At 39.5% G+C, this 12,898-nt stretch overlaps 1 protein-coding gene across 11 annotated transcripts in view; it reads left to right on the forward strand.

The window, feature by feature from the left end:
• Positions 1 to 11,999, forward strand: part of BLTP1 (bridge-like lipid transfer protein family member 1) — a 133,636-nt gene extending 121,637 nt beyond the window's left edge. For all 11 annotated transcript variants that reach the window (XM_086611769.1, XM_086611762.1, XM_086611763.1 and 8 more), the window contains 10 exons: positions 1,151 to 1,301; positions 1,582 to 1,739; positions 2,921 to 3,113; positions 3,312 to 3,529; positions 4,147 to 4,398; positions 4,943 to 5,146; positions 6,587 to 6,781; positions 7,667 to 7,801; positions 10,188 to 10,353; positions 11,291 to 11,999. In XM_086611769.1, coding sequence (XP_086467895.1) covers positions 1,151 to 1,301; positions 1,582 to 1,739; positions 2,921 to 3,113; positions 3,312 to 3,529; positions 4,147 to 4,398; positions 4,943 to 5,146; positions 6,587 to 6,781; positions 7,667 to 7,801; positions 10,188 to 10,353; positions 11,291 to 11,507 — 1,889 coding nt within the window. In that variant the 3' untranslated portion in view covers positions 11,508 to 11,999. The remainder of the gene's footprint in view (positions 1 to 1,150; positions 1,302 to 1,581; positions 1,740 to 2,920; positions 3,114 to 3,311; positions 3,530 to 4,146; positions 4,399 to 4,942; positions 5,147 to 6,586; positions 6,782 to 7,666; positions 7,802 to 10,187; positions 10,354 to 11,290) is intronic.
• Positions 12,000 to 12,898: the final 899 nt, after the last annotated feature.

A 12,898-nucleotide genomic window follows, 5' to 3' on the forward strand; every position in this document is an offset into this window, starting at 1 on the left:
CTTGAGTTTTTTGAAGTATTTCCTTTAGTTGTATGAAAAAACAGTATGTCATTACTGCTTTGTAGAAAGCAACCATAAAATATTCTTTTCTACTGTGCCTGGAAGTGGAGAGTCAATGGCTTAGAGAAAGAAAAATGTCTGAAATGGATGAATCCAAATGTAGTTTGTTAGAGTACTTTCTATAAAATTGCAGTTTCTTTTACCAGAGTGGGAGTTGTTTAGTTGGGGTTAGATGAGTTCTCCAGCTTAACTTGATGGCATTGTCATCTTCTTGGTCCTCTGTTTGCATCCAAGCAATTACTGTGCTCTTAGCAGAGGGTCAATATCACAGTTCACAGGTGAGGTCAGTTATTTCATTTCATGTGAGGCTTTGGACTCATACTAAGAGGTCTAAATAAGGTTAGCTTCTATATAATAAGTAACTTTTAATTTCTTTTACTATAAACATTATTGTATTGTATCTTACAGCAGTGTAGCACCGGTTGTGTAGAATATTTATGGCATTAGACATAGGAGATTTAGAAGCATGGTGCTTATTTTACTCTAGGAAAAACACCGGTGAGGAAAGAAAGGACAAGTATTTTGTCTATTTAATAAGCAAGAGAGATGTTCTGTATGAACAGTTTTTAGGAGAAGACACAGTTGGAGAAGGATTTACGGCTAGTGGAATGGCTTGTTCATAGGACATGCAATTTTGCGCAGGCTTATAAGAGCATTGCCAGGATTTTTGTAATAAGAGCAAGGAAAAACCTAATTCTTGAAATTCTGCCTTGGCACTTGTGCAAATAACTTCCACCTGAATAGTCAAATGCTAATAATTCATTTTTTGAGTACAGTGATATTTTTAAACAGCTGAAGAATTTAAAATATGCTCTTGCATGACTGGCTGCAAATCAAAAATCTTTTCTCTTAAAAGATATTAGTAAAAATAAATGTGTAAAATAAATTTGTCAAATGAGTCAATTTCTATGACAACTAAAGCATCACATATTGCAAATACTCTAGTTCTCACTTATCTTCACTCGTAGTTTTGTGGCACTCTTTAAATATGGTGTTAATTAGTCCTTTTGTGATAGGGACAATGTACGTATTCTGACATTTTTTCCTAGCATGTGGAATAACGTAAATTTTGGTCTACTTTTTTGTTTAGATACTCTCTCAAAAACATCAACTCCGTTTAATAAGTCAAATAAAGGTGGTGGCCAGCAAGGAACACCATGGGAAACACTGGTTGTATTTGCTATGAACCTGAAACAGTTAAACGTTCAAATGAATATGAGCAATGTAATGGGCAATACTACGTAAGTATAAGACAAGATGAAGCATGTTTTAACAGACTGTCTTGTTTTGGGGGCAAAATCCCAGTTTCCCCACAGACTGCTTACAGCCTGTTGTCGTCTTGTTTAAAGTCGTAACTTTCTCAGTTTTGAACTGTGAAGCCCCTCATGAATGCTGGTAGATGCTTAATCCTCAAGTCATATATGCCTAAACCACATTATTTACTGTTTTCCAGTAAATAACTTTCAGTTTCTCTTTTGACAGCCTGGGAAACTTGTTTGTCTGTTTTCACCTCTGTTCTAGGTGGACCACCAGTGGTTTGAAAAGCCAGGGTCGTCTGTCTGTGGGCAGTAGCAGAGATCGGGAAATCAGCATGTCTGTTGGCTTGGGAAGATCACAGTTGGACTCCAGAGGGGGAGTTGTTGGAGGTACCATAGATGTTAATACCCTGGAGATGGTGGGTAAGTCAGAAAGCTGCCTGGTATTGGTATATGCTCCAGACAATAAATGTGAAAGAGTAAGGAATATACACAGTGCCTTGCTGTCCTGGTTTCGGCTGGGACAGAGTTAATTTTCTTTTTAGAAGCTAGAATAGTGCTGTTTTGGATTTAGTATGGGATTTGTTATGAGAAGAATGTTGATAACACACTGATCTTTATAGTTGTTGCTGAGATGTCAAGGACTTTTCAGCTTCCCATGTTTTGCCAGTGTGCAGGTGCACAACAGGCTGGGAGGGAGCGTGGCTGGACCCAAGGACTCACAGCTCTTAGCTTAGGATTTCAGCTTAGACTTAGAGTTGAGGCCCGAATTGGCCAGTGAAACATTCCATGTCATGCCCAGTATATAGATGAGGGTTGTCTGGGAAGTTTTTCTCTCGCTCTACTTGGATCTGTCTTCGGGGCTCTTGCCCTTCTGGAATTGCGGTTTTGGGACTTCTCTCTTTCGAAATCACTAGCCGGGTTGGTTTGGGCGTTGGTCAGCAGGTGGTGAGCAATCACACTGTGCATCACTTGGTTGTACATATTTTGATAATTTTTTTTTTTCATTGTTATTACTTTTAATTTTATTTCAATTATTAAATTGTTCTTATCTCAACCCATGAGTCTGCTTCCCTTTTCCCCTTTGATTCTCTTCCACTTCTCCCAGCAGTAGGGGAGGGTGAGCGAGTGGCTGCGTGTTGTTAAACCACGACACTTGCTTGGTGAACCTGCTAGTCCATAAAAATTTTGGTTTCTTACTTGCGCGTTCCAACTACGAAACACACTTGGAATTGAAGGGATAGCCTTCTGATCTGGGGCTGATTCAGTCTCAGAGTCGCTCTAAAATGACGCTATCTCTAGTTGTGCAACCCTCCAGCCTCCTTCAGCTGTCTGGACAGATGGCAGCTGAAAGATGTGATAGCATTTCAGCTTTTCCTAGAATTTCACAAGTGCTTACAGTCTAGGAAATGCAAAACTGGCTTTGGAAAGAGTCTTGGTGTTCTGACACTAGACCAGAGTTATGACCTCCCCATGCATCTGGAAAAAAACAGTGCTTTCAGTCCCTCTCTGTCATGTAGATGGCATAAGGGTGGTATCACTGGAAAAAAATGATTTTCTTATCTTTAATGCTATATTTCTGTATTGCTTTGGTTCTATTTCAGCTCATATTTCTGAACACCCAAACCAACAGCCTAGTCATAAAATTCAAATTACCATGGGTTCTACTGAAGCACGTGTTGACTATATGGGGTCCAGTATCCTAATGGGAATCTTCAGTAATGCTGATCTTAAACTGCAAGATGAATGGAAAATTAATCTGTATAATGCTTTGGACTCGAGCATCTCTGATAAAAGGTAATACCGCATCTTGTGTTTAAAATCTATGATGTTTGATAAGGTCAAATTCTGCCTATATGTCTTCTGTTCAGCATTGCTAAGCAAAAATGTAAGCATCTGCTAGAAAGCAAATGGTTTGTTGTTTTGGTGGTTTTTTTGTTATTGTTGGTAGGAAATAGATTAACTGCTAATGTTCTTGCTATTTTTAATACCTAGCGAGATATTTGTCCATGGGGACTTGAAATGGGATATCTTCCAAGTGATGATTTCAAGATCGACTACACCAGACCTAATAAAAATAGGAATGAAACTCCAGGAGTTCTTTACTCAGCAGTTTGATACAAGCAAGCGAGCTTTGTCCACCTGGGGACCTGTTCCTTATCTCCCTCCCAAGACAATGGCCAACAACTTGGAGCGAAGCTCACATGAGCAATGTAAGTGGTACAAAAAAGAGTATACTTCCCAAGTAGGATGTTTTAATTGCAAAAACTCATCTGAGCAACTTTATACATGCAAATATATCTATCTGACTTGAAATATTCTTTAGTACATTTTTCCTGTAAATTTGGGCTGACAATAACCTCTCAATGAAGAATACAAATATCTTGAGTACCCTGCTAGACCTGGGTTACAACAATGAACTAACATGTTATTTTCAGGTTTTAATTAAAAACAAGTATTTTTGTTTTTAAAAATTAATTTTTTTTCAATTTTCAAACTATTTCCATAAGCCTATTTTGAAGTCTATTTAAAAAAATATTTCTACTGTGAGTAGCAGTGAAAGTATGATGTTATTCTTACTGTCTATTATTAATGAGCTGAAATGATAATTTATCTGAACACAGTCTCGTTGATTTTCAAGTGTGCTTGCTCAGGTACTCTTACGCTACAACCACCTTAGGTCACAAAGATGAAACAGTGTCAATGAAATAGATGAGAAAATATCACTCGTAATTCCATGTTTTATTAAAAATACACATATGGCAGCAATCTTTTCTGTATCTTTCTCTTCTCTAAAGTTTGTTGTGGCTATTGCATGTTTATTTTCCAGTGTTGGATGCAGCCCATCATCGCCACTGGCCGGGAGTTTTGAAAGTGGTATCTGGGTGCCATATATCCTTGTTTCAGATGCCATTGCCAGAAGATGGAATGCAATTTGGAGGATCCATGAGCCTGCATGGAAATCATATGACGCTGGCTTGTTTTCATGGCCCTAATTTCCGCTCAAAATCGTGGGCCTTATTTCACCTTGAAGAACCCAATATTGCATTTTGGACAGAAGCCCAAAAAGTTTGGGAAGACGGTAATTTAAACTATTTCGTCACTTCTCTAAATTCCTTTATATAAAAAGAAATCAAAGAAAAACTTATTTTCTTTAAGTCTGAATCAAGATTATTACGAAAAATGTACCACTTAGCTAAAATAATAATCTGTTCCCTCCCCATCATTACCACAATTTGCTTTTTCTATGGAATAATGCAAAGTATATTTTCAAATGTACTACATATGTCCCTGATAATCTGCCTACAAAGTGGATTGTCTGCCTTGTTCATTGCATGTCTGTGCTTATGAAGTCCTTTTTTTCTGTATGATGAATTTTCATGGTCTTATTGCTTATGTTTGTCTTCATGTTGAACTTTTTACTGTCTGTAGCTACTGAGGATTCAAGTTTTCTGTTCTTTGCAAGATTTATACCAGTTTTTAATGCCAGTGACATACTAATTATGCATGTTAAATTCCTATGCAAGGAGCGGAAAGTGAGAGGAGAAATCCTACTACCCTTTCCAAACTGCTTTTTCCATTTTTCTTTTCTCTCTCACCCCACACCACCCACACCTTCCATGCAGGTACTAGCGAACACTCCACATATATTGTGCAAACCCTGGACTTTCATTTGGGCCATAACACTATGGTCACCAAACCGTGTGGAGCCCTGGAAAGCCCCATGGCGACAATCACAAAGATAACAAGGCGCCGCCATGAAAACCCCCCACATGGAGTTGCCAGCGTGAAAGAGTGGTTCAATTATGTTACAGCCACAAGGAACGAAGGTTAGAGTCATGTTCATGAAGTTTTGGGATTGGTCTGCTTGCCAGGCAGCACAGATTGCTGTTTAGAAGCTGCTAAATTTCAAGTGGGCTACAGGGAGAAGGGAATTTGAAATAATGGAAGTTGTTTCTTCTTGAGAACCTTATGGTCAACTGTGGAATGAAGCACAGCAATATGCTGAACAGCTGGAAGTGTGACTGAGCTAAGTCCTTTTTCAAACCCAGCAGTAAAGCCAAAATGTTCTGTTAGCGTACAGGACATGTATATATCTGGCATTACAGTAGTTGTAGTCTTTTCCTCTTTCACTATATGCAAAGTATTTTTTTGTTTCATGTCCAGTTGTGATGATGTAACATGAGGATATATTTCACTGTATATGAAGGATTTATTAATTAAGTTGAAGTAGGAATATATTTCAGGCCTCTGTCACCACTTATGACTAACACTTGAAAATTACACATCTGCCTAAAGCTTTTTGACCTTCAGCTGCTTCTACGCCTTAAAACATTTGGAATCGTATCTTTAAATCATTGTTCATTGGAAAATAAAACTTTGAAGATAATGTTAAATATTAAAATACAGCTGTCACTATTTCATTCACAAACTAGAATCAGTAGATGGTATCAACAGAATTTCTGTGAAAGGGCGAATAGCAGAATATGGTACATAGTGTGAAATGAGCAGATGATAGTTGCTTGAAAAAAGTATTTTAAAATTATTCATATACTTTACTAATATTTATTCCTTTTGAAAGACACAACAGGAGGTAGTGGTTGAAGTTCACAAATAGAGGTGCCGTCAGATGTTTTTATGCAGCCCTGTTTTGCTACATCCAGAACATTTAAGTATATAAACAACATTTGGTTGTTTGACCTTTTGTAGCCATGCTTTTGGGAGCAGGGGAAAGGATATTATCTTCTTAATAATCATACACCCGCAGTTTCACAATGAAACCGTAACCTTTCTTAACTTTTCTGTCTTGTGACAATTTTAACAACTGAAAACTAATTCAACTGATGTTGCCAGTGTACTATGGTAGAAGTCTTGTGACAAAGTTGGATTCCTGGTCAACAGGGATTTCGGACAGCAATGCTGCCTTGGTGAATTTTAGCTATTACTTGTATTAATCAAACATTTATTTCCATTTTAAGTACTAGCATATTTTCAAACAGAAGGGGCACACTTTGAACCCATACAGTCTATATCTCACTTAACTGAAAACTCTACTAGAATAGAGTCGTGATGGGGTAGTCAGACGAATAAATTTTGTACTTTAAGCTTTCAAAAAAACTAACAAATATTCTTAGAAGTGCTTAGATGTTACTGACACTTATTTCCTCCTCCCTTCTTATTATGAGATGTATTTTGTGAAAATTTGTGCTGACAAGAAGCTTTTTTTAATAAAGAGTACTGAGTTCAGGAATTTCTGATTGTCCATGCAGAGTTAAATCTACTTCGAAATGTTGATGCTAACAACCCAGAGAGCAGCACAACAGTGAAAAGCTCAAGCTTGTTAAGTGGCTTCAGAGGTGGCTCCAGTTACAACCATGAAACCGAAACCATCTTTGCGTTGCCAAGGATGCAGCTGGATTTTAAATCGATTCATGTTCAAGAGCCCCAAGAGCCTTCATTACAAGGTGCAGTAAACATAATTTGTTTTTTCTTGATCCAAAGCTATTTCTCATAAATGAGGAGTTAAATAAAAAGCTACCATGCTGATAAGAGAAAAGGATTTAATCTGAGAATTACTGCAGATCTTCAAGAAAGGACACGATTTCATAATAAAATGTAGAGGGAATTCTGATGAGAGTGTGAAGATCTAGTCCAGAGACTGGTCACTATAGAAAAAACTTAGTAAGAGAAATTAATATGGACATTTCAACTAGGTTGGCTGGTTTTAGTGGGGTTGGTTTTCATTAAAGATGAGAGCCATTCTGAAAAAGGGAATATAAAATGGACACCTAAATTTTATGCTCTTGTTTTCAAAATGTTATCTTCAAACTGCGATTGGAACTGGTGGGAAATAAGACTTCTGAAGGTATAAGACATTAATGTAGATGTTTATCTTGGCGTAGTTGTCGTTTTACTCCATACCTGATCCTGGATAATACTGCTAGATAAGTCAACCTATTGGTTTTTGGTTGTTTTTTAATAGCCAAACTAGCAAAATCTACTATCAGCTTTTCTTATTGTCTAAAATCATGCATTGATAGCATGGCACAAGCTAGTGATACTGCTGTAGGTTGACTTTCCACGTTGAGCTTGATCAAGGTTGCTACACGGTAGTATTGCTTTATTTTCAACATCTCTCATAAAATACTAGAAGTTACTCTGATGGGAAAACTTTAAAAAATGCTGAGGCTGCTAAACACAGATGTTAATTGTGGTCCTTTATCTCTTTCAAGTCTCTAATTCAGTAAGAGCAATGTCCTTTTCAAGTGATTTGTGTTCAAATTCTGCATACTTTTATGTATACTGTATGTACTTTTAAGTGTATTAATACTATTTCTGTCTGACTGTAGATACAAGTGTTAAGCCAAAGGTGGAATGCAGTGTAGTAACTGAATTTACAGACCACATTTGTGTAACTATGGATGCTGAGTTGATTATGTTTCTGCATGACTTGGTATCTGCTTATCTAAAAGAAAAAGAAAAAGGTAAGTTGTTATTTCTGAGGTAACGCTCATCTGACCATCTGCAGTTGTCAGACTATCTGATAGTAAATATTTTCATACTTTTTAATAGAGTTGACTAGTTAAAAATGGATTTAATTGGAAAAAAGTTAAGCCTAACTGCATAAGTTGAAATCAATAGAGGTAGTATTAAACGTTCTTGCAATCTGAACTTAATGCTATGAAATAATAGTTACCACTTCCAATCACTGATAAGTGAAATTTTTTTCTGGGTTATTTTAGACTGAAACTCAAGAGGTATTTTGGCACTTCTAAAAAAGTGCAACATTGTTCAGGAAATACTTGAGCTGATTTTAAGTCAGCTCCTGTAGGACTAGGAGCAGAGCCGTTGCATGCAAACTTACAGACCTCGTAGTGTCCCTACGCTGACACACCACAGCTGTGCAGGGAGCTGTACTAGAGTCTCTGCGTGGCTTTTTGCTACGCTGTGTAGGTACAGCATGTGGTCCAAAAACAATTCAGTCACCTCCAGCGCAGAACCTACGTGCATTATGCTGCGGAGAACAGACATACTTCAGGATTTCTGTTCTTACCCACTACTAATGAGCTTGTGCTAGTTACTCTTAGTCATAATCTTGCTCCTGTTTTGACACCTGATGTTTATTTTAACTTGCTTTTTGTAAGATAGATGAATTAGGATGATGCAGATGATGTTTTGGGAAGCTACATTACTTTTATTGCAGTCTCATCATCAGTGGAGTTTGTTTCAAGACATAATTTTGCTGAATTCAGAATGCTTTACTTTTCCATGCAAATACGTTCAGTTGCAGCAGTCAAATTTGGCACATGCATTCTTAAGTGATGTGTGGTCTCTGCTAAGAGGAGCAAATGGACAAGCGAGTTTGATACGTACATAAAGTGTGCCAAACACAGAGTGGTTGTTGTTGCAGACTTCAGGTGAATAAACAGCGTGGTACTGGGTGACTGACTCTGTGATCACCTGCGTGTTGAAGGCAGAAGGTCATCATCTAGTGGCTTTAATGCTTTTCAAGTAATTTCTGCCACGAATATCTAAAACCTATTAAAGTAAGACTTGGAAAAGATTGTAACAGCACTGTAGGTGTTGATGATAGATAAAATTATTTCAGATGTTACATTTACTGTAAGTAAAATAGACTAGACTGGACTATTTCAGTTGGAAGGGATCTATAATGATCATGTAGTCCCAGGGAGATGAGCACCTTCCTCTCCATTTGCCCTCCTCAGGAAGCTGTGGAGAGCAAGTATTATATAGTATGTAAGAGGAGATGTCATCACTGAAATCAAAAGCTGCTTAATTAATTTCAAGTTTTACAACTTCTGATCTTAAATTAAGATTTTCCAAATTTTGCCACAGCAATCGTATTCTAGACTCTCATTTCTGTACTTTTTCCTTTAAGGGCTGCCACAAGAGTAATGTTACACAGTAATGTATGTGTAAATGATGAGTTACCACCACAGTGAAGTTGACATGTTTCATTTTTCTGGAGTGTGTGAAATTGTGTTGTGCGTAGTAGTTTGCATTTATTACAGAACTGTATAGAAAATATTTATTCATATGATGTAACATGATGTCATGTATAAATGTAACACATGATGTAAAACACATTAAGTTCCGTATTTTTAAAGTTTATTTTTATTACTAACTATATCAAAATCTGCTTACATGTAATTGTGTGACAGAACTAGGAGCACTTCCTAAAAGAAATTTATAGTAAAATGTCCAACAGCAGCAGAAACTAAGGGGAAGATAACTATATTTAGTGGAACTTCAAAAAAACCACTATTTTCAAGCTGTCTTAAAATCAAGATTCAATCCAAATTCACAGATTTATTTTTATTTTATAAAAGACACTGTTTGGAGGAGATGGAGCTGCTGTTCCTTTTCTGTATCCCGGGACTTAAACTCAAGTAGGAGCTGGGTTCACGTCGCCTTGATGCCTTTGTACAAAGATTTAACTTGACTACTTCCCCACCGTCCTCCTTCTCAAAGACTACCCTATCAATCTAAAAAAATACTCTAAACTAGGAGCATGACTGAATTTTGCTTATGGAATGTAATAGGATTTGTGGAATGCCATGATGAATTTCAAAGAAGGCCTCTGTATATGGATGCTTTGGGCTGGCAGAGAGAAGGAAGAATCCCACATTCCAGTGTTATCCAGCATCTATTACAGTTTTCACAGGATATTTTTTACTAACACTTTGTTCAAACCAGAACTTTGCCAGAAATTTTGTAAAACTGAAACACAAGGTGGTTCTCTCTTTTTTGAGACTTATGCTTTTGTTTTAGTTAACGATGTACAAAAGGAGTTCAAGTGAAATGCTCATGACTGACTGCTGTGGGGTTTTTCCTCTCTCCATTTTGTAGCAATTTTTCCTCCTCGCATTTTGGCTGCTCGTCCAGGGCAGAAAAACTCCGTTGGTGTTCTTGAGGACAGCTCCACTGACAAAGAGGCAGAGGAAAGCATTACTTACACTACAGTTGACTGGAGGGAATTTATGTGCAATACCTGGCATTTGGAGCCCACACTCAGGTAACAAGCAGGATTTTCTGCCATCTCGTTGTCTGTGCGTGTTAATCTGAGTACTGTCCTGCAAACAAGCGTTCCCAAGTTGATGCTGTTCAGCTCTGAAGGGGATCAATCATGTGGATGCTGTTACAGATTTGTCTTTGGCAGTTAGTGCTGCTATGAAAGATACCTGCTACAGGACATGACAGAATTGGCTGGATAATGCTATTATCTATTAGATTGAGTAACTTCTACGTTAGAATTTATGCAGATTAAAGATATTTTTGAGGTTCTTTACAATTAGGATACAGTAAAATGAAACTCATTAAGGACCCACAGATTACCGTGTTTCATTCTGTCCGGCAACAGTCCATTCGCTTTCTGCCATATAGTTTTTCATCTTGTAGTTTTCCATTTTTAATATTTGTTTTAGCTCTTCTTTGAGCAGTCACCTTAAAATAAAAAAGCACTATATACTAGTTGCTATATGGCATTTTAAACTTAGCACAAAAGAATAGTGTATACAGCAGCAATTCAGCTGCTCTCGATAATACACTTTTAGGGATTAGAAGTGATTTGTCGGTGTGTCAGTAGTGTGTGTTTGTTTTTTAACCTCTGCTGACACTGCTGGAGCCCCTTAGTGTTCATTCACATGAAAAACCCTTCAATGCAGGCCAAACAAATCTTGACAGTTGGTGTTTTGTGTTAGCTGTGATAGCAAATCAATTTAAACTTAATTTGGAGGCAGCCCAGTCTGGTTTTTTGCCTCCTTGAACATCATCTTCCTTTGAGAGGATGTTCCATTGGTCATCTTCAGCTTATCTGTATAAATAAAGTTTGAAACGATGCCTTTTAGACTTAAGTTGATCAGAAGTAACAATGGTAAAATGGATGTTTATTACAAAGGCCAGTTGCTATATTTATATATTTGAAATTGAGTCCCCTATTTGTTGTTTTTTAGATTAATATCCTGGACTGGGAGAAAAATTGATCCTGTTGGTGTTGACTACATCCTCCAAAAGCTGGGCTTTCACCATGCAAGGACTACTATTCCTAAGTGGCTGCAGCGCGGTGTCATGGATCCTTTGGACAAAGTTTTGTCAGTCCTTATAAAGAAACTTGGTACTGCACTACAGGATGAAAAGGAAAAGAAAGGAAAAGACAAAGAAGAATACTAAAAATATAATGTGACAACCGTAATTCCGTTTGATTTTATCAAAGTGTTTTATTATTGTATTTTAAGAATTTAAATATGGTTTAAAGAGAAACCTAACAGCTTTTTGCTACTCTATTTAAAACTTACATTGTGAGTAACTGTTTACCGTGGTACATGATACCATTCTGTATTTGAAGTTATTGCATGATGATGATGACCAATGTATATTCTGTGAAGGAATAGCTGGAACACCGTAAATCGGCTCCTCGGCGTCCGCTGTTTTATGATGTGCAATATGATTCCTGCATCTTTAAAATACTTGCAGATTAACTGTGAATTTTCATAAACTTTATTTGCCATAACACAAACCCCTCGTTGATGTGACTGGTAATTGGTTTGTCAATGTAGACTTTTGTGTAAATTATATATATATGTAACTTATGAAACTGTGATTGCCTTAGTGCTAAAAATCAAGTTTATTACACTTGTAATAAAATTTAACTACTGTACAGGGCTTTTTTTGTCGTTGTTGTTCAACTTCCTTGATTAAAAAAAAAAAAAAAAAAGTGGTTGAAGTGTTACTTTTCCGCGAGGCGCCGGGGGGGAGGCGGTGCGCCAGGGGCCAGCCGGGCCGCCAGCGCGGGCGGCCGCCCTTCGCCGCAGGGCGCTGCAACGAGGCGAGGGGCGCTCCGCCGCCGGCAGCCAGGAAACTCCCGGCGCCCGGCCGCGGGGAGCGGGTGGCGGCGGCCCCGCGGGCGCCGCTCCTGTCACAAGCGGGTCAGGGCGCGGCCCCGATCCAGGCCCCTGACGCCTCTCGCGGTTTCGGTGCTGATCCGCCCGCCGGGACGCTCCGGGCGGCGGCACGGGAAGCCGCCGAGACAGCGCGGGGGCAGGCGGGCTGGGTCGGGGCCGGTGCTGCGCTCGGACGAGGCGCGCTCGCTGCCGGCCGCAGCCGCCGCCGCGGCGTTCTCCACAGGGGCGTCGTCCACAGAGGGGTCTCCCCCCCGACCAAATGGAGGGGGTGGGCGGAGGCGCCTCCGCCTTTACAGTCGTGGCGGCGATAGGGTGCAGTTGGGGGCGGCTTTGCGAGCCGGCGAGGGGTCTCCTCGGCGAAGCCCGTCCCGTTGGGGCGGCGGGCGGTGCCGCCCCCGGCCGTGCGGAGCGCCCGGGCAACCCCGCGCCGCGGGGCTTGTTTCGCCTCAGGCGGGAGGGGAGGGCGGCCGCGCGCCACAGGTGCGGGTTTTCTCCCAGCACCTGTGAGAAAGGAGGGCGGGTACAAACTTAAAACTCCAGCGCCAGCTCGTCCTGGAAACTGGAGAGGAAGAGGCGGCTGGGGGGTCGCCTTGTTCTTCGAGGTGGCTGTAAGGCGAGGCGCAGAGCTCCGCTGAGCGTGGAGAAGATGGTTGACTAACC

Source organism: Tauraco erythrolophus, chromosome 5 (assembly GCF_009769465.1).
Source record: "Tauraco erythrolophus isolate bTauEry1 chromosome 5, bTauEry1.pri, whole genome shotgun sequence".
NCBI lineage: Eukaryota > Metazoa > Chordata > Aves > Musophagiformes > Musophagidae > Tauraco > Tauraco erythrolophus.